The sequence below is a fragment of the Myxine glutinosa genome, chromosome 2 (assembly GCF_964187855.1).
Source record: "Myxine glutinosa chromosome 2, kmMyxGlut1.1, whole genome shotgun sequence".
NCBI lineage: Eukaryota > Metazoa > Chordata > Myxini > Myxiniformes > Myxinidae > Myxine > Myxine glutinosa.
In genome coordinates, this window is record NC_136262.1 from 260,492,333 (window position 1) to 260,518,383 (window position 26,051).

A 26,051-nucleotide genomic window follows, 5' to 3' on the forward strand; every position below is an offset into this window, starting at 1 on the left:
TCTCTACCACCTCTGACATCAACTCATCCTGGGAATTCTTCCAAAGTAAATTGCTCTCTCTCATGCACAGATTTATCCCATCTCGTCTTCAGTTGTCATACCCTTCCTCCCGTCCATGGTACACGGAATCTTGTGGTGAGGCTGTTGCCCAGAAACAACTTGCCTTCGTCTCCTGGAAAGCAATCCAACGGAAGGAAATCTCATTTCCTTTCACAAAGCCCGAAACAAGTGTGTGTCCACCCTCAGGAGAGCCAGGAAACAATATCTCTCCGTTCTCAAGACCGAACTCTCTTATCTGTCTCCCTCTTCCAAATCCTGGTGGCGTCTGGTCAAATCCGTTTCTGGTGTTTGTTCCCCCTCCATCCCCTCCCTTACCTCAAACGGCTACACAGCTGACTCCGCACGTGAAAAAGCTGAATGCCTCAACTCTGTGTTTGCCTCTAAATCTTGTGTCCCAAACCCATCCCTCTCTGTACCCACCATACCCAGTCGTACCCTGCTGCTCCTGGACTCCGTGTCCTTTCCTCCTGACAAGGTGGAAAAGTTTCTGTCAACCCTCGACTCTGATTCTGCAACTGGACCCGACGGCATCAGCCCACGGGTCCTAAAATCCTGCTCTGCTGCTCTATCTCACCCTCTCTCTGTTCTCTTCACCCTCTCTTTTGCTCAAGGTCAACTGCCATCTGCTTGGAAATCAGCCAACATCACCGCTTTGCACAAAAAAGGTGCAAAAACAGATCCTAGCAACTACAGACCAATCAGCCTTCTCCCAATTATCAGCAAAGTCATGGAATCCATCATTGCTTCTGATATGAAATCTTTCCTCTTCTCCAATGGCTTGATCTCTGATCATCAATTTGGTTTCAGACCAGGTCACTCTACTCTGGACATGCTGCTTCTGCTGTCTCAACAATGGATGGAGGTCCTCAATGCCAAACAGGAAATTAGAGCTGTCTCCCTCGACATATCACGTGCCTTCGACACGGTCTGGCACCCCACTCTGCTCACCAAACTCTCCTCCTTTGGTATCCATGGAAATCTCCACGCATGGCTGGCGGACTTCCTCTCTAGTCGTCGTCAACGTGTGGCCCTGAATGGGTTTCTCTCATCTCCTCTTCCTGTTCAGGCTGGAGTTCCCCAAGGCAGTGTTCTGGGCCCCATGCTTTTTCTGGTCTTCATCAATGATCTCTCTGACTCTCTCGAAAATCCTCTCTATCTCTTTGCTGATGACTCCACTCTCTGCCGCTCCATTCCTCTTCCCTCAGATCGGCAGTCTGCTGCCTCCTCACTCTCTGAAGACCTGGACAAAATCACAGACTGGTCAAACAAGTGGAACATGTCTTTCAATCCTGACAAATCTCACACTCTTACTATGTCTCTCCGAAAAGATCGACTGGACAACCCTCCCATCTACTTTCTCAACAATCCTCTCCAAGAAGTTCTGTCGCTCAAGATTTTGGGTCTCACTATCTGCCATGATCTTTCTTGGGAAAACCACATTTCCAAGCTGGCCTCCAAAGCCAGTCGCCGACTGGGCATCCTCCGTCGTGTGAAGTCCTTCCTCGGCACACCTGAGCTCCTCACCACATACAAGGCTTTCATCCGCAGCTCAATGGAATACTGTTCTCCCCTATGGGCCGGTGCTCCTGCCTCACACCTAGCTCGGCTTCACGCTGTTGAAACCAAAGCTTTCAGAATTATTGGAATCTCCCGTGATGAAGCTATCTCTGAGGGCCTTTCACTCACTCACCGCAGGCAGGTAGGTGGTCTTTCTGTCTTCTACCGACTCCTCTCCGGCCTTGCACCCCCAGCTCTCTCTGTGCTCTGTCCCCCAAATATTCCTACAGGTCGCACAAGATCTGCCAGCAACCCTCTGATGGTTAAACTGCCGAAATCTCGGCTCTCCGCTCACCTTCACTCTTTCATTCCTCTTTTCTCCCGCCTCTGGAACAAACTCCCTCACTCCCTTCAATCCCACTCCTCCCTCCAGGTCTTTAAAACAGCTGTTCACCACCATCTCTTATCTTCCCCCATCCAAAACCTTGATCTTTTCTACCCCCGCTAATTCACCCCAGATCCACCTTGTTTGAAATTCCAACTTCTTTCCTGGAAGTCCTGGCAGTGTCCATATGTTTTATACCTCTCCCACTGCCCTCTTCCCACGCCCCCCCCCCCCCCCCCAAAGTCCTCGCCCTCTCTCAGATCTCTCGATGTCTCCATGTCTCTCGGTCCCTGCTCTCAAATGTTGTGTTTGTGTCCTTCCCCCTCTCTCCCCATCTTGTCTACCGCTCCCTATGTTATATGTTTTATGTGTCGGTTTGTCTTTCTGTGTGATTAATGTTCGCTCTTTCACGAGCCTCGATCTTGTATACAAAAAAAAAAAAAAAAAAAAAAAAAAGACAAAACACGTAATAAAAATACCTCACCACTACGAAATTAAAAACACCTCACAGACATAAAACACATAATAAAAACACCTCACAGCCGTAAAACACGAAATAAAAACACCTCACAGCCATAAAACACGTAATAAAAACACCTCACAGACATAAAACACATAATAAAAACACCTCACAGCCGTAAAACACGAAATAAAAACACCTCACAGCCATAAAACACGTAATAAAAATACCTCACAGACATAAAACACGTAATAAAAACACCTCACAGACATAAAACACGAAATAAAAATACCTCACCACTACGAAATTAAAAACACCTCACAGACATAAAACACGTAATAAAAACACCTCACAGCCATAAAACACGTAATAAAAACACCTCACAGACATAAAACACGTAATAAAAACACCTCACCACCACATAATTCAAAATACCTCACCACCACGTGATTCAAAACCACCACAACGTTATTAAAAACACTTCACAACCACGGAAACAAAAGTTTGAGGGAGTCGTTAAGTGAGAACACAGACACTGCCCAGATGTGTAGATATATATAGATAAATGACTGTACCCGAGTTGCCGTTTTGTCATGGTTTACACCAATCATAATTCAAACAATTATTTTGCACAAATGTATTTGTAATATACGTGATATCACAGTTTATAAACAATTGAAGTTGAAAAAAAAAAATTCCCAAAATAAATCCTAAAAAAAAAAAATAATAGAAATATTTTCAAAGAAAATACCCTTAGGACATACCGACGGGAGAGATATGTGCACACCACAAGTTTGGTACGATTTCACAAAAGTTTGCGAAAGTAGTTCAGTGACAAGACAAGACAACACAACAAAGGACAACACAGGACAGACGCTGCACATATATATATATTTTTTTTTTTTTTTTTTTTTTTTTTTAAGCGCAGCCCCTAGTGCTCGCAGAGTGATTGTTGCAAGAAGTGCACTTGTAAACCAGAAACCCATTGGTCCAGAACCTTAACATGTTCACTCCTTTGTCTCACCAGCAGTGGAGGAAGATGACATAGAGGTGTACGTCAGCAGCCTTCCTTGGCGTTAAACCCTTCCTCAGCAGCCTTCCTTGGCGCTGCCCTCTTGGACTAGATATATCTGGAAAACCTGGTCCAGTTTGGTGTATATGCAAGTGGTGAATGCGGTGCCTCCGCCCTTTGGATTAGTTCCTCAGCTTTGTTAAGTGTTATTTATTGCACATCATTGTATCTGCATCCGTGATTCTCCGTTTATGTAACTTCACCTGTTTGATAATACATTCGTATTGCTGAAGACCACGCTGGGTTTCGCATCCTACCACAAAACTGATTTGGTACAATTGGCTTTTCCTTGGCCATTCCAATTGGGTTAAATACCCTTAATAAACACCTGGTGTTGGTCTAATGGTTAGGGTGGTGGGCTTGGGATCCTAAGGACCTGAGTTCGAATCCTGTTCAGCTGTTGAATTAATACCAGGTGGGGTTGACTCAGCCTGTCATCTTTCTGAGGTCGGCGAAATGAGTACCAGGGTACTGGGTCCTTTCTCAAGAAGGTGGGTGGCAGGATTTGCACTCCGGCCACCGTAACAACACCTCATTCCCTCATTCCATTGCACACTCAGTGGTGTGTGTTGGGATGGTGCTGAGGAGTCGTCCAAGGACGCAGCGATGTGCTGATCCAGCGTACGCTCACATATATATATATATATATATATATATATATATATATATATATATATATATATATATATTATCGACGACATTAAGATTTGTTGGTTAAGTTTACCCATTTTCACCCATTTTCAGCTCGGGTGTGTTGTTGACCAGATTCAGCCTTAAGACAGCCATTCACAAAGCATCTGCTTCGGCGTTTTACAGTTTCCACCTACCTTATTAACCGTTGTGGAGATATATTTGTAAAAGGTAACAATAAACCGCCAATTATAATGAAGGGTTGGTACAGTTTATTTGACAGTTCGGCCTCGTGAGCATGCCACAGCCTAGTGTCAGGTGTGCTTATATCTTCTTTATTTATTAGATATCATACAGACGTAAACAAACACTCAATTTCATCTGCGTATGTTGCACATCACATGCAGCGAATTTCACCTCCCTGTGCCATGTATTTTTTTTTTTATGCTTCTGTACACCGCCGTTGAGGCTCGGTTTGCAAGCCACCATCTACAGTTCCAATAGAAGAGATATAATTACTCTTAAATGGAAAACGTTTTTCAAGTTTGTTTTATCCTCAAAAATAGATCATAGTAAACAAACATTCGTGTTAAAAGATTGGCCTTTAAAATATACACGTATGAAGGGGGACAGACAAACGCACAAACTGACATTGTGTTTTATATGGTAGATAATGTACAGTATATATATATATGTATATATATATGTATATATATATATATATATATATATATATATATATATATATATATATATATATATATATATATATATATATATATAGTATATATATACACAAAGAATTAAGTTAAGCACCCCCCCCCCCCCCCCCCCCCCGTTATTTACAACCTCGCACATTACAAGTTTGTTGTCGTCAAAACAGTGTAATATACCCATGTTATTGCTATATTTTCTGGAGAAGTGATATTATGGTCACATAAAAACATACCAATCATGCCGTTTTCAATATTTATTCTGAATAATTGAAGGTGAAATTTTTTGGGAATTTTAGGCATATTTTCACCTCAATTTAAGTATGGAGCTATAGGTCCATCACGGACAGTGTGGATGACGTTTATGTTTTCTAACGTACAGTCATTGTTCTGAGAAGACCTCTAGCGATCTTTGCGTCAATAACGTGTGTAGGACCCACGTGATCGGATCACTGACTCAACCCTACGTCTCATAGACCCTGTAAGCCGTCGTATGCGTTGCTGTGGCAGGTTGTTCCATTCCCGATGTAATGCACGTTCGGGACATGTTGGGACGACAAATTGCGAAGATGGTCCCTCCAATAGCCAATCTGGATGAATTGGAACGTGCATTACATCGGGAATGGAACAACCTGCCACAGCAACACATACGACGGCTTACAGGGTCTATGAGACGTAGGGTTGAGTCAGTGATCCGATCACGTGGGTCCTACACACGTTATTGACGCAAAGATCGCTAGAGGTCTTCTCAGAACAATGACTGTACGTTAGAAAACATAAACGTCATCCACACTGTCCGTGATGGACCTATAGCTCCATACTTAAATTGAGGTGAAAATATGCCTAAAATTCCCAAAAAATTTCACCTTAAATTATTCAGAATAAAATATTGAAAACGGCATGATTGTTATGTTTTTATGTGACCATAATATCACTTCTCCAGAAAATATAGCAATAACATGGGTATATTACACTGTTTTGACGACAACAAACTTGTAATGTGCGAGGTTGTAAAATAACGGGGGGGGTGCTTAACTTAATTCTTTGTGTATATATACAGTGTGTATCAAAAAAAAGGTAATCCGAATTCAAGGGGTTAATTTGCAAAGGTTATTAATTTTGACAATTTACATGTGGTTTAATAATTAAGAGGAGATCATCAGCTTTCCATTGATACCTTTCATGCATCATTGCTGTCACACATGACCGAGTACATGTTCATTGAAAATGATAAGTTCAAATAGCATTTTTACAAGTTTGGCTAATCGATGCAAGTCAAGATAATTGGTGCAAAATAAACGTCAGATGTGAACTTTTCTCAGGAATGATTGGCCTTTATGCACCCACACCTTCAGCATGTCCACCTTCCCTTTCAACACGAAGCTCACAGCGGCGGAACATGCCCTGAACTGCTCATCTCACCATAGCCGGGTCATTGCGCAAAGCATCCACTTCATGTCGAATACGGCCCTGCAATTCGTCAAGATCACGGGGAGGAGTTACGAACACCTTGTTCATTAAATGTCCCCAAAGGAAATAATCACATTGTGTGAGGTCAGGTGATCTTGGCGGCCATTCCACTGCATGGTTGAGGGTGATGACTCGGTCTCCAAAGAGTTCCCTCAGTCGATCTCGGACAGCGATAAGACGATGTGCTGGGGTGCCGTCTTGGGCCCACCAGAGATATCTGAAGAAACCACGAACCTGTCGCTCAAAGTTCTCCTCCAGCTGTGGTAAAACTTCATCATTGATCATCTGCAGATATCTGTTACCATTGACATTCCTTTGAAAGAAAAATGGTCCGATCACCTGACCACTTCCACAAAGTCCCAACCAAACAGTCCACTTTTGTCGATTCATGTTGGTGTCAAAATTAAATTCCGGGGCTTGTCCTGTCGGTGCATATTCAAGAACATTATGGGTATTGACCTTGCCATCCTTGGCGAAAGCAGCTTCGTCTCCGATACCACGCTACCGCAGGAAATTGACATCTGCTTCGCAACGTGCTATCAACCATCCGGCAAGCCCCAGCCTCCTGGCAAAATCCCCTGGCGTAAATTGATGCCGGATGTGAATCCGATATGGATGTTGGTGGAGGTCCAGTCTTGTGATTCGGTTGAATGTTGCCGAAGGCAATCCCGTCCCATTTCGTCTTGCGCTGGTATCCCTAGGATGCTCCAAAACTTGCTGCCTTACTGCTGCAATGTTCATTTCCAATCGCCCAGTGCGCCTCCTACCAGAATTCCCCTTGTTGCTGTTGAGGCTCGTGCCATGCTCTTGGTATTTTCTAACATTCGCCTAGGTCGTTTAGGCTGCTGGAGGCTCCCGTTCTGGGAAACGTTCCCTGAACGCATCACGAGTTCGCTGCAAACTTCCAGTTTGGTGAAAGGTTGTAACCACGAAGGTCCGCTGTTCAGTCGTAAGTTGAACCATCTTTTCAATGACTCAGACTGTCTCTAAACCCATACATTGTAGGTCCATCTTAAATACCCATCTTAAACAAAGGATGCCACAACCGACGATTACCAGACCAGCTTATCAATTTTACATAATCAACTTGGCAGTCGACAAGTAATGCGTCCATTTAAAACTGTCTTGCCAAACATTTAGCAATTTAAAATTAGCCAAACTTGGAAAATGCGATTTGAACTTGTCATTTTCAATGAACATGTACTCGGTCATGTGTGACAGCAATGATGCATGAAAGGCATCAATGGAAAGCTGAGGATCTCCTCATAATTGGTAAACCACATATATATATATATATATATATATATATATATATATATATATATATATATATATATATATATATATAGATATATATATATATATAGATATATATAGATATATATATATATATATATATATATATATATATATATATATATATATATATATATATATATATATATATATATATATATAGATATATATATATATATATATATATATATATATATATATATATATATATATATATATGTATATATATATATATATATATATATATATAGATATATAGGTAGATATATAGATAGATATATAGATATATATAGATAGATATATAGATAGATATATAGATAGCTTTATAGATATATATAGATAGATATATAGATATATATATATAGATAGATATATAGATATATAGATATATATATATATATATATATTGTTGTGGATTTGAGAATTGTTGTAAATATCACCCTCTGTAAGTGTAATGAATTCTTGTAAATATCTCCGTTTTGTGTGTAAAGGTCAAAGGTCGTCCTCTTAGTTACTCCATATACATACACGTAGGCCACCATATACCCTTCTAAATAGTTATTTCCTTATTATGTGTATTAGTTGAAGGCTGTGTTTCCCATTAGTTGACTCTGCATTGCATCAAATTGAAATAAGGTAGAATCCCCTGTCTAGTGCAAAGCCTCAATTACCAACTGCATTCGCCCTCCATTGAACACGTGGTCGGTTCGGAGAAGAAAGGCGTGTCTCCGCCCTCGTCATCGGAGGGAGGAGTGAGCCAGCCCGGATCAACCAACCAAGGATGAGGGGTTTGGCTTGAGAGGGTGGAGAAAGAACGACCGGGGAGGTTCGCGAAGATTCATGGGTGTGGCATATATAAACTGTCATGGGAGAGCCCCCACGAGGAGACGATTGAGGCAGCAGATGAGGGAGGGAGCCAGACGAGCGAGGGAGCACGAAGGCAGTTTCTGTCAGGAAGGCACTTGAGTTGGTAAAGAGAGACGTGCAACCTGCGGGAGTACGAGTGAGGGAGACGCTGTTTCCAACCAGCCTTGCCACGTCAAGCTCCGATGCGCTGTTGCGAACATCTCGGCGGTGTGGACCCGAGGGTGGAGAGTCGGCGGCTGCTCGCTCCTGGCCCGGCCGTCCTCCTGCGTCCAGCTGAACCTTCCTCTCCTTCCAGCCATTCGTTCCTGCCTTCATTCCCCATTCGTGTAAGTCTGATTGTCGTCTGTTTTGTGTGTCTTGTCCTGGGGTATAAGTAAGTTTGTATAGGTAAGTTAGTATTGCACTGTGTCTTCTGGTCCTTCCATCCTTCTGTAAATTATTTTCGTTTCTTTCCTTCTCCTTGGTTCCTTTAATTGTGTAAATAGTTAGAAATAAATCATATTTGTTCTTCCTACCTTGCCTTCTTTCCTTTACATCCGTTTCGTCCTTGTCTTTTCCCAATTGAATACCTGTGGCGCGATTTTGGCCAACGTTTCGGAATCGGGTTAGTGAATGCTAATGACTCGAACGTCGTGTTGCGAACACCGCTCGTCAATTATAACATCTAAAACCCGGGTTTGAGCGGGAGTCCCTCCCCTGCTCGCGGTCAGGAGTGGCACTCAGGTCCTTGGGACGTTTCGTAGACCAAATACCCTGGCTGCTCCCAACCGGGAGGAGCGTTGGGACCCCCAGGACTCACGTCAGTTTGTCGCGGACAAGGGGATTGATCCCCCCTTGATAAGGGGAAAAGGGGCCGACGGAGAGATCCGCAACAATATATATGAACACCGGCAAACACTCACTATGGTCTGCACATGCGCGGAGGAGCACTCAACACGCTCTATATTTTTAAATATTTTTTCTGGAAATTCGCATGTACTTGCTGGTCTCTTTGGTTTCCATTGGCAGAAACAAATGTGTGTGTAGCAGATACATTTGTTTCTTGTGGATTATGTGGTGTTTGCCAAGACATAATCCGTGGCTGATGCGCTCCATTGAAGTCAGAAAGTATCGTTCTCTTATAAACGACAATCATGTTGGTCATTAGTTTGATTTTTGAACGGTATGCCGCCGAACGGTATGAACCAGTTGGAAAGATTTTTGAACAGTATGAACGGTATGTGTCTGTTTGTGTCTATATATATATATATATATATATATATATATATATATATATATATATATATATATATATATATATATATATATATATATATATATGTTTGTCTGTCTGTGCCCTTGTGTAATGTCTGTGTGTAATGCAATTTTAGTTGGGAGGGGAAGATTGAGGATTTGGAGTTTGGGAGTGGGGCTTGATGATCTGGGGTTTGGGAGGAGGGCATGAAGAAGAAAGGGGAACTGAGGACTTGAAATCACATTTTACATTACACCCAATTTACACAGCTGCCTACAATTATGCTGTCCGAGGGCATTCCTGTCAAGCTCCTTAAATATTCCACACTCTAATGCAATGGTTCTCAAACCCATGGTCGCGACCCAAATGAGGGTTGCGAGGGTGTTCCAGAGGGTCGTGGGACAGTCTCAAAAAAAGAAATATTACAGTGTTATAAGGGGATTACTTCACTGGCACAATATGAAGGATTATTGAAATAGAAATTAAAGTAGAATAGTTGTGGAAATGTTTGGAATTCACGTGTTATAATTCACATGTAATGTATGCTTGGAATTCACATGTTATAGTTCATATGTATGGGAAACGGAAGTGACGGTTGGTTTTGGAGAGTGGGAGGAACTAAGGAAAGACGGGGGTTTTGGAGGCCCAATGGGCATGTTGTGCTGTGTTGAGATTTCGGATTAAACCGTTGACGTTACCATGAAGTACATTTCGGGTAATTGCTGGATACAACAGCATCCATATATGCTTAATATAATAATGTTCGAGTCCGTTCGCGTCCAATACTCGTGCGTCAAGTAGACCAGCGAGGAGCCTGGTGTTAGGTAGCACTCTTATCTGAATGCGATAATATAGATGGGGCTGTAATTTTAGCGTTTTGAGCTTAATTATCGAATGCACTGTTTTTATTTGTTAAACGTTTTTATTTGAATTTAAAATGTTTGATTTTAAATACATTCATAACTGCTCCAGATGAGTTTTATCATTGGAGTTAATTTTATTATATTCTGTTTCCAAACTTTCTTTTTTATTCTGAATCATTGAAAAATGTTCTAGAAAACCAATTTTTCGCATATAAGAAATTTCATTTTTGCATGTGTCGACATTTCACAATCTGCCAGTCGTGCTTTCACTTGTTTACTGGAGGCTGAGATCTAGTTACTAAAAAAGAAGTAAGTTTTGCCAGCATCTTACTTGTCTTTATTTATGTGTGTTTTTTGATGAATGTTACTGTGTGCAGAGTCAAATAATATAATAATTAATAATAATTATCTTTACAATTGTTTTTTTTTTTTACTTTTTGAACAATTTCCAATGTTTTCTAAAAATCTTATATTTTATAAAAAATTTCATTCCAGGTCTGGTCTTTAACTGGAAAAATGGCCCAAGGTAAAACACAACTGCTGTATAAGCCTGAGTTTTTGAAATATGGCTTCACCGAGATGAGAGAAAAATCTGGGAATGTCCGACCTCAGTGTGTTCAGTGCCTGCAAGTCCTCGCCAATGAATCTATGAAGGAAAACAAATTGAAGCGTCATTTGCATTCAGTTCATCCAAACTTTGTCGAAAAGCCACTGAGCTACTTGGAGGACAAAGAACAGGTAAAACGAATTCGGATTGATGCTCCCTCGATTTCAGCCTTTTCTCTGGAGAAAGCTTCCTTGGTGTCTTTTGAAGTGGCGTGGTATATTGCAAGATGCAAAAAGCCCCATAACATTGGAAAGGAGCTGGTGAAGCCAGCAGCAGTGGCAATGGTGAAAACTGTTTGTGGAACAGATGTTGCCAAGAAGATTGAATCTGTACCACTTTTTGACAATAGCATCAAACATCGAATTGATCTCATTTCAGGTGATATTTTGGCTCAACTGAATGTGGCACAGAAAAAAGCAGGACATTTTTCGTTGCAGACGGATGAATCAGGAGACATTGCAGGTGATGCTCAATTTATGGTTTATGTGAGGTACAGAGGAGAAGACGACATTCTGGAAGAATTTCTTTCCTGCAATGCCCAGTCAAGTACCACCACTGGAGAAGACATCTTTAATATGATGAACAATTTTTTCAAGAACATGATCTAGACTGGTTGAATTGTTTGGTTGTGTGCACTGACGGAGCTCCATCTATGATAGGAAGTCGTTTGGGTTTTGTTACTCGTGTTAAAGCAGAAAACCCTGATATCATAATAATTCGCTGTTTCTTACATCGGGAAAACCTTGCCATTCAACGTTTGCAACCGGACCTCCAGGTAGTTCTCAATAATGCTATCCAAATTGTGAATTTTGTCAAGGCCAGGGCTTTAAACTCACGCATTTTCCATAAAATGTGTGAAGAGATGGGATCACATCACCAGGTGTTCCTGTTCCACTCTGATGTCCATTGGCTCTCTCGAGGGAAGATTCTCGTACGAGTTATTGAACTGAAAACGGAAATAGAATTTTTTATACGTGAGAAGAGACATGAACTGCTTCAAGGATGCTGCTGGGCTGGCATAGCTTGTTTATTTGGGTGACATCTTCATGCACCTGAATTAACTAAATTCAGACATGTAGGGCCATAATCATATCATGGTGGGCATAGGTGAAAAAATTGCCTCATTCAAGAAAAAGCTTGCTCTTTGGAGAGAAAAACTGGCTTAAGGAAAAACGGCTGCCTTTCCAGAAGTGAGTGCTGTGCTGGAAGATGCGTCGGAAATATCCCTTGTTGACATGAAAAGTATTTTCGAAAATCATCTGAAGAACCTCCAGGAAGAAATGGACAGGTATTTTCCAGAAAATGTCGACCACAAGAAGCATGGTTGGATCAGAAATGTGTTCAATGTGGATGCCAGTGAAGTCAGGGAAGATATTCCGGGATTTCAAGAAGAACTTGTAGAACTCCAGGAAAATCAAGTGCAGAAGCAACGCTTTGAAAAGCTCCCGTATTCAAACTTTTTGGACCCAACTTGAGAATAAGCCCATTCTGACTTGGGAGGCTGAAAAAGCTCTTTTCCCTTTTCCAACAATATATCTCGGTGAACAAGGATTTTCAGGTCTTGTTGCAATCAAGAATAAAGCAAGGTACATTGCGTGGATCCTCAGCATGACTTGCGTTGTGCTCTGTCCATCAACATAAAACCAAACTTAGAGGACCTTACCCACAAAATGAAGCAGTATCATGGTATCCATTGAGAAAATCTTTGTGAAATAAAGTCTCAGTTTTATGTAAATTTGTTTTTCATTTTGTCCAATGAAAAACTCTTTGAAAATCATTATGTATTGGTAATTCATTCAATAAAGATAGCCTGGTGTTGGCTTAGCGGTTCGGGTGCTGGCTTGGGATCCTAGGATCCTGGGTTTGAATCCCGGTCGTCGATCGCTGAATTAACACCAGGGGGTTGACTCAGCCTGTCATCCTTCTGAGGTTGGAAAATTGAGTACCAGTTCACTGGTAATTCCCTGTGTGTCGCAAGAGGCGACTAACAGGGTTGGCGGCAGGAAGGGCATCCGGCTGCAAAGCATTGCTTCAAAAAGGGGACCACGGTGCCCCAAAAAGGCCAACCCCTGCAGAAAAATGGCCTCTAAAGGCAGTTCCAATTAATTCAATAAAACTAGATGGTATTCACAGAATACTTACCGTGCGCAGTCAACTTGGTGTGAGCCAACTCTTCTGTTTTTGAACGTTTCTTTTTTTTTTTTTGATCCAATATGGCTGCCAGACCACGTGAGCGATGACATCATAGATTTCTATTCTTTAATATAATTGTTGCATAGATCATGCTCAATACATTTCAAACTGATCAGACTAAGCGTTGTCCCTGTAGAATTATGACGTCATAATTATGGCACCAATGACATCATCATTAACAACACCTATTGCCCGTATGGAGTTATTTACCATGAGCCATGTTTCAATTTTTTCCATAGAACGGTTTTGGAGATATTTGTTGTCACACCAAGTTGTGCAACGTTTTTTTGGTTTTTCCAAGATGGCGCCTGTAACACATCACCTATTATGTCATGATTATCATTAAAATATTCTAAAGGAGAAGGCGCTCCTATGGTGAAAATTTCGTGTCCATCAGACCAACAGTTACTGAAATTTTTAAAATAATGATCGGATGGATGTGTTGTAATTGTTGAATTATGACGTCACAATGAAGTCACAGATGACATCATCATTAACATATCTTATTCCCCATGGGGAGTAGTTGACAATGATCCAGGTCTCAATTTTTTCCATGGAGTGGTTTCAGAGATATAGAGGTGCGAAGTTTTTCCAAGATGGCGTCTGTACCACAAGACCTATGACGTCATAATTATGAATAAAAAAATTCTACAGGCGGAAGCGCTCCTATGGTAAGATTTTGTGTCAATCGGACCAACATTTGCCGAGAAAATGAATTTTATAAATGCAGACACAGCACACGTATGGCACACGGCACACTTATGCAACCGAATGCTTAACCCCGCTTTTCGCTTCGAGCACAGGGTAACTATATGAATAAACACAATGTATCCAAATGATAGGTCATTAACACTGTATGTACAGCGTTTAGGGTCGCCAGGCCAGGACAAGATTGTATTCAGGGTTGCCACCAAAAAAGTTTGGGAACCACTGCTCTAATGGGAACTAATTCCTTTGGAACAGCCCGGTGGAACGGGATTTCCTGCGAGTATATATATATATATATAACCAAGGCCATGGTGTGGTTTCGTACTGGGATGCCTGGAAAGGTTGATGCGGTGGGCAAGAATGAGATTTAAAGCAAGAAAGTCGAGGAGTGTGGTAGTGAGCCGAGGAGTGGTGCATAACATGCACAGGTTTGAGCTTGGACGGGAGGTGGTTCCATCATTGGTAGAGGCCCCTGTGAAGAGTTTGGGAAGATGGTACACAGTGGAGTTGAATGATGTGGGAAGAGTGGAGGAGGTCAGAAACAATGAGAGGTTTGAAGAGGATTGATGGATGTGGTTTGCCAGGTAAGTTGAAGGTATGGTGTTTGAAGTTTGGATTGATGCCACGAGTATTGTGGCCATTGATGATGTATGATATTGCAATTGGGCATGTGGAGAGGATGGAGGTTGTGGTGAGCGGGTTTGTGAGGAGGTGGTTGGGAGTGCCACGCTGTTTGACGAACATTGCCTTTTATGGTCAGGGTGGAAAACTCCAGTTTCCCTTGACATCATTAACCGAGGAGTTTAAGGTGTTGAGGGTGCGGAAGTTCATGATGTTGCGGGATTCAAGTGATGCAGTGGTAAAGAATGCTCTCCCAGAGAAGAAGGGAAGTCGGAAGTGGAATGCAAGAGCAGAGGTGGATGAGATGGAGGAGCGGTTACAACAGGAGGAGGTCATGGGGATTGGTATAGCATGGGAAGCATGGCTTGGGGTGGATGGAGCAATGGAGCATGAGCGATGGGGAAAGGCATGTGTGAAAGAGAGGAGGAAGATGGTTGAGAGGGAGGTGAGAATAAAGGAAGAGGAGGGGAGATATGTGAAAGCAGTCGGTCAGGCACAGCAAGGTGCTTGGACTAAGTGGGAAGGTGTGCGGATGAGGATATTGAAGTGGCAAGAGATTTGGAGGATGGAGCCAATATTGTTGAATTTCCTGTTGCAGGCAACGTATGAGTTGCTTCCGTCACCAGTAAACTTGAGATTGTGGGGATTGTTGCAGGAGGAGAGATGTCATTTGTGTGGAGGTGTGGGAACAGTGCAGCATGCACTGAGTGCATGTTCAGTAGCATTGGCAGCAGGACAATACAGGTGGCGACATGATCAGGTGCTGGCGGTGGTGGTGCAGATGGTGCAACAAGAGGTGTTGAGGTCGAGAGAAAGAAGAGTGGAGAAGGAGACTGATGGGGGAGAGGTGTGGTTTGACAAAGAGGGCCAAGTGGTAAGAGGTGGAAAGAGGAGGAGGTGGAAAGCAAGAGAGCTGTCAGATGCTTGTTATTGGCAGGTGGTGGCAGATCTAAGGCCACAATTGGTATTCCCAGAGGAGATCTGTGTGACAAGGTTGCAGCCTGACATTGTCATTTGGTCAGGTGCAACAAGACAGGTCATCTTAGGGGAATTGTCGGTACCTTGGGAAGAGAACATGGAGGAGGTGCATGAGAGGAAGAGAGGAAAGTACAGTGAGCTGGAGGCAGAGTGCCGGGAGAAGGGTTGGCGAGTTTCGTGTCAGCCATTTGAGGTGGGGTGCAGAGGGTATATTGGCAATTCTTTTTCTGCATTTCTTGCTAGGCTGGGAGTGTGTGGGACAGAAAGAAGGAGGATGTGTGACAAGGTGGCCCAGGTTGCCTTGAAAGGCTCATTTTGGATATGGAGGAAGTTTATGGAGGCACGTCGAATGGTGTAGGTTGGTTTTGTGTGGTTTATTTTTATTATTTTTTTATTAGTATTATTAGTTCTTATTTTGTGTATATGAGTGAGTGGGTGAGGGTGTGTGATTTTGCATGAATTAATTTTTGCATGAGTGTGAGTTTTTGTGTGTTGAGTGGTGTATGATGTAAGTGTAGGTGGTTGTTTGGTTGGTGTTCTGTGTGTATGTGTGTGTATGGGTGTGTATATGTGTGTATGAATGATCTGGTGTGTTTTGTTGGTGAGTGGTGAAGGGTATAAAGGTGGGTGTTTGAGTGTTCCACCATGTTTGTTTGGTGCTGTGGATTCTGGATGCGGAGGTGTTGTTGTTGTTGTAGTCTGCGTTCGCACTGGCTGGGGGTGGGGGTATGTACGCATCCAGTTGTAGTTGCTGCATGTGGATGTGTATGTGCCCCTGCTGGCCCACCTTAGCTGACCGTATCGAGGTTGAAGGGCCGAAACGGGATGATGCTGAGGACCTCGACTGAGGACCCGGTCAGTGCGGCACACTTGTGACCAGGTGTGTTTTGAACTTATATATATATATATATATATATATATATATATATATATATATATATATATATATATATATATATATATATATAAATGTATATACTTATTAATTACATATAAATACATGTATATTGCACAATAAATCATGGCGTTTCTGTTATTATGAGTACATTGTTCTGAAAACCTTTTAATTAACCTTCATAGTTTTGAAGCAATTAAAAATAAACGAATTTATGGCTACCCCTTTAAATCAGTCTGCTCATATACCTCCTGATTATGTTTCAATGAGGATACAGTAATTAGGAAAACAACTCTATGCTTAATTGCAAAAATGGAATGTGAAGGTACAATCTTTATATCTCATTTTCAGCAGGTAGTTAAAGTGCTCACACTCATGGATTGTGTAACAGTACTCAGACAAGGAAACCAAAATAATATCCAGACATTACAAAGGTAAGTTTTCCTCCCATATATAGGATGGATGTTACCTCTAAATTTCAGCCGCTCGTCCTTCCATGATTGACGAAAAAAGACGTCGATGGTGTATTCCTGCAAACAAAAATAGTGAGGTAACCATTTGTGGTAAACTGCTTTTAAACAGAATTGAAGTGCATCACCATTAATAGGTTTTATGGGAAGAAATGTGGCAGACCCAATGAAAACTGCCAATCTTTTTGAATGATTATAAAGATAAAATCAGCTGTTTATTGAAGGAAAACCTAAATACAAGTGACTTGCCTTGTTACACCCTCAATTAATTTGATGTACCAATATGGTGGAATATTTGGCTGATGCTTTCCCACATATAAAGGACGCAACATAAATTCGTCCAAAATGTAGTGCCTCACTCACTTCACTCATGGTTATATTTTCAATGATTAAAAATTAAGCCAATTGGAAAATAGTTGCCTACTATACCAGATCACAAATATTAGGGTATACATATATATATACGTATATACAGTCGCGAGAAAAAGTAAGTACACTCCATGTAAAGTTTTGACTTTTTCAACATATTCAACATACAGCTATTTGATTTTCATTTCAACAATATTGATAGATAAAGGTGATATACTATAACAAATATCATGAAACATTTACATTTTGTAGTCCATTGTATAATTTAAATAAAGATGAATGCAAATTTCGCATGTGGAAAAAGTAAGTACACCCCTACATTTATCACTACTTCAAATACCTAAAATTAGAATCAGGTGCACCAGCTCAGGTGCAAATGATTAGAACATCGTGAGAGAGGATCTTGGAGGAACCTGTCTTATTTAAACCACAGACATTTAGTTTGGTTTGCTCTTTGTTGTTGAAGTGTGCGGCGTCACCATGCCTTGATCAAAGAAGCTCTCTGAGGCCTTCAGAAAGAAGGTTATAGATGCCTACGAGTCTGGGAAGGGATTTAAAAAGATCTCCAAACAATTTGAAATCAATCATTCGACTGTCTGGAAGATCATCTACAAGTGGAGAAGATTCCAAACAACTGCCAACTTGTTCAGGCCAGACAGCCCCAGCAAGTTCAGCCCGAGAGCAGACCGCAAGATGCTGAAAGAAGTCTCTAAGAACCCCAGAATGTCATCACGGGACCTACAGGTAGCTCTTGCCACTGTTGATGTCAAAGTGCACGAGTCTACCATTAGAAAGAGGCTGCACAAATTTGATCTACATGGGAGGTGTGCCAGGAGAAAACCTTTGCTGTCCAGAAACAACATCAGGGCAAGACTAAAGTTTGCCAATGAACACCTCGGCAAAGACCAGCACTTCTGGAACAATGTGCTCTGGACAGATGAGTCAAAGGTAGAGCTATTTGGCCACAGTACCAGAAGACATGTTTGGCGAAAACCAAAGACAGCATTTTACCACAAGGACCTGATACCAACTGTAAAGCATGGTGGTGGAAATATTATGGTTTGGGGCAACTTTGCTGTATCAGGGCCTGGGCAGCTCACCATCATAGAATCCACTATGAATTCTTCATTGTACGATAGGGTGCTTGAGGATAATGTGAGGCCATCTGTCGGAAAGTTAAAGCTCAACCGAAGGTGGACCTTGCAACATGACAATGACCCTAAACATACCAGTAAATCCACCAAGGAATGGCTGAAAAAAAAGAACTGGAGGGTTCTGGAATGGCCAAGTCAAAGCCCGGATCTAAATCCCATCGAGATGTTGTGGCGGGATTTGAAACGAGCTGTGCATGCAAGAAACCCCTCAAACATCGCACAGCTGAAATAATTCTGCATGGAGGAGTGGGCAAAAATTTCTCCCAGTCGATGTCAGAGACTGGTAGACAGTTATAAGAAACGCCTACTTTAGGTTGTTTCTGCCAAAGGGGGCAATACCACCTATTAGAGCCAAGGGTGTACTTACTTTCCCACATGCGAAATTTCCATTTATGTTTATTTAAATTATACAATGGACTACAAAATGTAAATGTTTCATGATATTTGTTATATTATATCACTTTTATCTATCAATATTGTTGAAATGAAGATCAAATAGCTGTATGTTGAAATATGTTGAAAAAGTCAAACTTTACATGGGGTGTACTTACTTTTTCACGTGACTGTATATATATATATATATATATATATATATATATATATATATATATATATATATATATATATATATATATATATACAGTGGTACCTCGGCTTACGAGTGCCCCAACGTACGAGTTTTTCGGGATACGAGCCGTCGCTCGGGCGGTTTGTTGCTTTGGGATACGAGCCGAGATCCGATGTACGAGCTCAAAAAATTTATTTTTTTGAATTTTCCGGTTGTGGCTTCCGGTTCTGGTCACGTGGTTATCTTGCCGTGAAAGCATCTCTGCTTGGATATAAAACACGCAATCGTCGAAATACATTAGCGAGGAATCTCCTTGCTCCAGCCGGTGACGTCATCGGCGGGGATCCCCGCCTCCAGAGTGGCTGGTCACGTGACCGCCAAAGCGTGTCGCGCGTGCGGGTATAATGAGCTACACCTGTGGATCACGTGACCACGGAAGCACGCCTCGCTTGAGAGGCATGGCTTTCGGTTTGCGTTTTGCTTTATAAGGCGCGATAAATGGGCTTTTGAGTGTTAGCGGTTCATGGCGTTGACGGTCAAAAACCCATTACATCAATTTTACCAGGCACTGTACAGTAAGTACAGTGGACACCAAATGCACGGTGGAAGGCTAGAAGTAGAAGATCGTCCAAGACAAGTGAGAATAAGCCATACTTTGGAGATGACGTCATTCGCTGGTCCGATAACCAAAGATGTGGTATAAAAAACCAGGTGAGCTAACAATGCAGCAATGAAGGAATTCGGCCAAGGCACCGGCACACAACGACCTACCTACATCGAAAGACTCAATGCCAATGGTGACAGAAGCCAAGACGGCCGGCTTAAACACCGCCGAAAGACCACGGTGTACCAACTTACGATGCAGAACATCTTGCACTTAATATGATGACAACAGGTGCCATCCTCTGACGTACCATTACAGGTACAGGTACAGTACACGTGAGCACAGAGCAAAAGTTCACTGAAACCGAGATTAAGAAAAAAGAAAAAACACCTCGTGGTCCGTGCTCGATATCCGAGTTTCAATCTTTTCAAACACATGATGCTCTCGGTCACGGTATCTCCTGCGAGCTGCTTCTCCTTCAACCACACAAACAACAACTTCTCCATATCTTCATGGATAGAGGTCCAGTTTATTTCTTTACATTCTCTTGTATTATGTACAGTATATACGAGGTCGTGCTTGTTTATACATTATTTGTTATTTATAAAGTACATTTTTGTTATTTAAAAGCACCTAACAAAAAAAATTGGTGTTTTTTTTTTGAGGCTGGAACGGATTAATAGCATTTCAATGCATTTGAATGGGAAAATTTGCTTTGACTTACGAGCGATTTGGCTTACGAGCTCCGTCACGGAACGGATTAAACTCGTAAGCCGAGGTACCACTGTATATATATATATATATATATATATATATGTATATATATATATATATATATATATATATATGTATATATATATATATATATATATATGTATATATATGTATATATATATATATATATATATATATATATATGTATATATATATATATATATATATATATATATGTATATATATATATATATATGTATGTATATATATATATATATATATATATACTAGCGGGGTCACCCGTGGGAATCCCACGGGCATGGATGTGTGTGACATTTCGACATATTGAGTTATATGCTGCACATTCATTTTTACAAAATGGTTACTGGCAAGTCATCAGATCCAGAAATGGTGTGATGAACACAATTTATTTATTTCACATAATATGTGACCCCTCACTCCTCTCCACCTGACACTCTCCTGTCTCCACCTGACACTCTCCTGTCTCCACCTGACACTCTCCTCTCTCCACCTAGCACTCCTCTCCTCTCCAAACCCTCACATCCCTCTCCTTTCCAATCCCTCACCTCTCCAATCCCTCACACTCCTCTCCTCTCCAATCCTTCACACGCCTCTCCAATCGCGCCTCACACTCCTCTCCAATCGCGCCTCACACTCCTCTCCAATCGCGCCTCACACTCCTCTCCAATCGTGCCTCACACTCCTCTCCAATCGTGCCTCACACTCCCCTCCAATCACTCCTCTCCAATCGTGCCTCACACTCCTCTCCAATCACGCCTCACACTCCTCTCCAATCGTGCCTCACACTCCTCTCCAATCGCGCCTCACACTCCTCTCCAATCGCGCCTCACTCGCCTCTCCAATCGGCTTTCCCCGTCTCGTTTCTCTCCTTTTGCTCCCGTCTCGTTCTTTTTCTTGCTCCAAATCGGCCCGTCGGAATCGGAAATCGGCCCGTCTCGCCCGTCGGCCCGTCGGAATCGGAAATCGGCCCGTCTTGCTTTTGTGCTTGTGCGTAAATAAATTGTGTTCATGACACCATTTCTGGTGTTGGGCTAGCAGCTAGGGTGCCGGCTTAGGATCCTGGGTTCGAATCTCGGTCGATCGCCGAATTAATGCCAGGGGGGTTGACTCAGCCTGTCATCCTTCCGAGGTCGGCTAATTGAATACCAGTTCACTGGTAATTCCCTGTGTGTCGTTGAAGGCGGCAAAAAGGGTTGGCGTCAGGAAGGGCATCCGGCCGTAAAACATTGCTTCAAAAAGGGACAAAAAAACAACAACTACCACGTCCCCGGAAAAGGCCAACCCCCGCTTTGCGGGGAAAAATGGCCTCTAAACGGTGGTTTTTACACCATTTCTGGATCTGATGACTTGCCAGTAACCATTTTGTAAAAATGAATGTGCAGCATCTAACTCAATATGTCGAAATGTCACACACATCCATGCCCGTGGGATTCCCACGGGTGACCCCCGCAAGTTTGCATTGACGTTCGTCGATGGACTCGTTCGCCCGTCTCATTCGTTTTCTTGCTGCATCCTGTTCAAGTCTGCGTTCTTCATCGATCGTCTCATTCATTTGGAAATAGAAGTTTCCACGCAGCGCATGAATTGTCCACGATCCTCAAGAGGAATTTGTCTCGTAATCATCAAATGATAAATGGGCAAGTAAATTATATTGTGGAAAATTAAAGATTTCAATAAACCTATTTAAAGTGTATTCGCACATAACTAATTTTAAAAAACGAAGAAATATCTCTCGGTAATTTCCTGAAACATATTTTACTTCCGGCTAATAATGTTGAATTAATAAAAACGAAGAAATATATGTCGGCATCATTGTTGACGTTTTTGTGACGACTGTCATCAAACGAAAAAGTAATATATCTTAACGAAAAGCAAAAGCGAATTTTAATATATATCGACACGTTGCCGTCGGTGTCATGTTGGGCGGTGTATGATACACCATGACGCGATTTTTAAAAATATATCTCTGCATTTTCCCGCGTGTGTGGAATGTTCTCAATTATTGCTGACACCGAGTCCAAAACCATCGATAAAAATGAAATCATATGGTGAGTTAGATTGGAGATAAAGGCGTGAGAGAGACTCAATGGCCTTGAAGTTGAAGTTACAGGCGTTTGAGATTCATTTCGTTCTATAAACGGCAACTTTCAATTGGATTTCCTTCCGTTTTTTTTCAACCGAGTCGAAAACTATGTTAGCGACTGTGAAAAATGAAATGATATATCGAATTTTTAATATGTATCGACACGTTGCCGTCGGTGTCATGTTAGGCGGTGTATGATACACCATGACGCGATTTTAAAAATATATCTGCATTTTCCCGCGTGTGTGGAATGTTCTCAATTATTGCTGACACCGGACTCTAAAACCATCGATAAAAATGAAATCATATGGTGAGTTAGATTGGAGATAAAGGCTGTGAGAGAGACTCAATGGCCTTGAAGTTACAGGCATTTGAGAATTCATTTCGTTCTATAAACGGCAACTTTCATCGGATTTTCTTCTCGTTTTTTTTCAACCGAGTCTAAAACTATGTTAGCGACTGTGAAAAATGAAATGATATATCGAATTTAAAATAGATATCGACACATTGCCGTCGGTGTCATGTTGGGCGGTGTATGATACACCATGACGCGATTTTAAAAAATATATCTCTGCATTTTCCCGCGTGTGTGGAATGTTTGTGGAAAATTAAAGATTTCAAATAAACCTATTTAAAGTGTATGCGCACATAACTAATAAAAAAAACGAAGAAATATCTCTCGGTAATTTCCTGAAACATATTTTACTTCCGGTAATATGTTGAATGAAATAAAAACGAAGAAATATATGTCGGCATCATTGTTGACGTTTTTGTGACGACTATCATCAAAGGAAATAGTAATATATCATAACGGAAAAGCAAAAGCGAATTTTTAATATATATCGACACATTGCCGGCGGTGTCATGTTGGGCGGTGTATGATACACCATGACGCGATTTAAAAAATATATCTCTGCATTTTCCCGCGTGTGTGGATTGTTCTCAATTATTGCTGACACCGAGTCTAAAAGTAAAACCATCGATAAAAATGAAATCATATGGTGAGTTAGATTGGAGATAAAGGCGTGAGAGAGACTCAATGGCCTTGAAGTTACAGGCCTTTGAGAATTCATTTCGTTCTATAAACGGCAACTTTCATCGGATTTTCTTCCCGTTTTTTTTCAACCGAGTCTAAAACTATGTTAGCGACTGTGAAAAATGAAATGATTTATCGAATTTGATTTGAAATAAAACTGGGGGAGAGCAAGACACCACGGGCCTACAAAACAGGACTCAAAGCTATGCGAGTTAATAAAATGGTGGATATTTGTTTATAGCCACTCCCAGAATGGGTGGAGCTATGGGTGGAGCTACTCTGCAAACCGAGTAAGCCACACCCCGGACAGACACCCAACAGATAGACAGACAGACAGACAGAATCATCTACGGCTATTATAATATAGATATATATATATATATATATATATATATATATATATATATATATATATATATATATATCAAGGGAGGCACAAAGCACCCCTCTCATTATATGGGACATTTTAAAAGAACATTTTACATTTTTGTTATAATTCGATTCTTACAGCTTTGCGTACTGGCGGGTTTTAACCTATATATTGTTGCGAATATGGAATTTGGCCTCCATATCCGCTTGTAAATATTCCCCTATTTTCCCCAATACTCCCCAACTATCCCCAATCCCCCATTCCCTAGTCCCATTGTCTGTAAACAACAATCAGTAGAGCCGACCTACCCCTTATTCCCCCATTAAATGTCGTGCCCAGGTCCACCGCACCACACGTAGACAACTTTCGGACATCTTGCTAGTTATTCTTAGTCTATGTCAGTTAAGGCCTCGTTTCCATTAATTATGACTCTTCGTTGCACCAGAATGTGATTATATGGCATCAGTAGTGAGTTTAGGACCTTTCCCATACCTCCTTCCATCTTCCATACCTCCTTCCATCTTCTTCCACAACTATAACTACAACAACAGAGGAGATGGGGGCGGCGCGGCGGCGCGGGGGAGGATGCGTCCTCACACCGGCTCGGCGCTCCACGGGGTTACCAGAGGGGCTGGCTGTCAGCTCCTCGTCAAGGGCGGAGCCTGGTAACCCCCCCGCACCCAATCAGAAGGGCGGACCGATTCCATCTGGGGCGGAGCTAACGAGCCGAGGGCGTGTCACTCCCCGCCGGATATACGTGGCGACTTGGGTAGAAACCAATCTACTTGGGTAGATTTCTACGTGGGTAGAAAACAGAATGGCCGCTCAAGAGAATCAAATGGAAGGGATGCAAAAAGGGTTAGAGGGGTTAGAAAACACCATGGAAGGCAAATTGAGGGACATGAGGGACCAAGCGGAAAGGGAAGTTAAACAAATGGGGCAGCAGATAGAGGGGGTCAGAATGGGGGTAGAAACCAAACTGGATGCTCACAGGGAGGAAATGGAGCAGATGAGGGTGGCATCTGGGCAGGAGATGCAAGTGATGGGAGAAGAGATCAGAAGAGGTGTGAGTGAGGAGGTCGGAGGAGTGCGCGAGGAGGTGAGGCACTGTAAGGAGCACATGGAGAAGGAGGTGAGAAAGGGGACTGTAAAGTTACAGGGGGGCATAGAGGTCCTGACGCAGGAGGTGGAACAGCTGACGGAGGGACAAAAAGAACTAACGGACCAGGTAAAGAAGAACACAGCGGTAATAGAGGGTTTAAAATCGACACAGAAGGAGATGAAAAAGGACGTAGGGGTAATTAAAAAAGAGTGTCAGACGGTACATGAGGACCTGACGAGAAAAATGGACAAGGTGGTAGAGGTGATGGAGGTTAAAGAGCGGGAGGTGCGGGAGCACATAGAAAAAAATAAAGTGGAGTTAGAGGAAGAACTTAAAGGGGCGCACGAAGAGATGAAGGAGATGAAGCAAAAATTAGAAGAAGTGGAAGAAGGGGTGAGCGAAATTAAGAAGCGACGGAGAGAGGATAAGAAAGAGATAAAGGAGGAAGTAAAAGAATTGGTCCAAAGTCTGTGTTCGGATCGTGATGATGTGCTCATTAACCGGATGAGGGATTCGCAGGTGATGGAGGAGAAGCGAAGAGAAAGAGAACCCGGTGTAAGTGGTGACCAATATGGTCGTGCGTATGATGCGCCAGGTGATTTAATAAGCTTGGGGGTCGAGATAGACCCGGGTGTTCGTGAGAGGCCGTTGGTGAAGTGTGCGACAGGTCTGGTGTGCGAAAAAGGAGGTGTGCGAGAAAGTCCGACTCTGGGGTGTGTGAGGAAAAAGTGCGTGCCAAGGAGTGAGGGTGCTGGCGAGAGTGAGTCGGTCGTAGCGCGTGTGCGAGGGGGCACGTGGAAGCGCGGTGTGGTGAGTGTTACAGAGGATGTAACGGGAGAGTGTGCGCGAGAAAGGTGTGTGACGGACAGGTGCACGAGGAAAGAGTGCGCTGTCAAGAGTAAGGGTGAGAGTAGTGAGAGTGACAAGGAGCGTGAGTTAGTTGTGACAGGTGAGCGAGGATGTACACCTGGGATGGAAGGATGCACACCT

General features: G+C 42.2%; 1 protein-coding gene across 1 annotated transcript in view; it reads right to left on the reverse strand.

Moving 5' to 3' along the window:
- Nucleotides 1-26,051, reverse strand: part of LOC137420610 (gamma-aminobutyric acid receptor subunit alpha-2-like) — a 189,528-nt gene that overhangs the window by 97,793 nt on the left and 65,684 nt on the right. Inside the window, exon 4 of the mRNA XM_078772492.1 lies at nucleotides 17,019-17,079. Within this exon, the coding sequence (XP_078628618.1) occupies nucleotides 17,019-17,079 (61 nt within the window). The remainder of the gene's footprint in view (nucleotides 1-17,018; nucleotides 17,080-26,051) is intronic.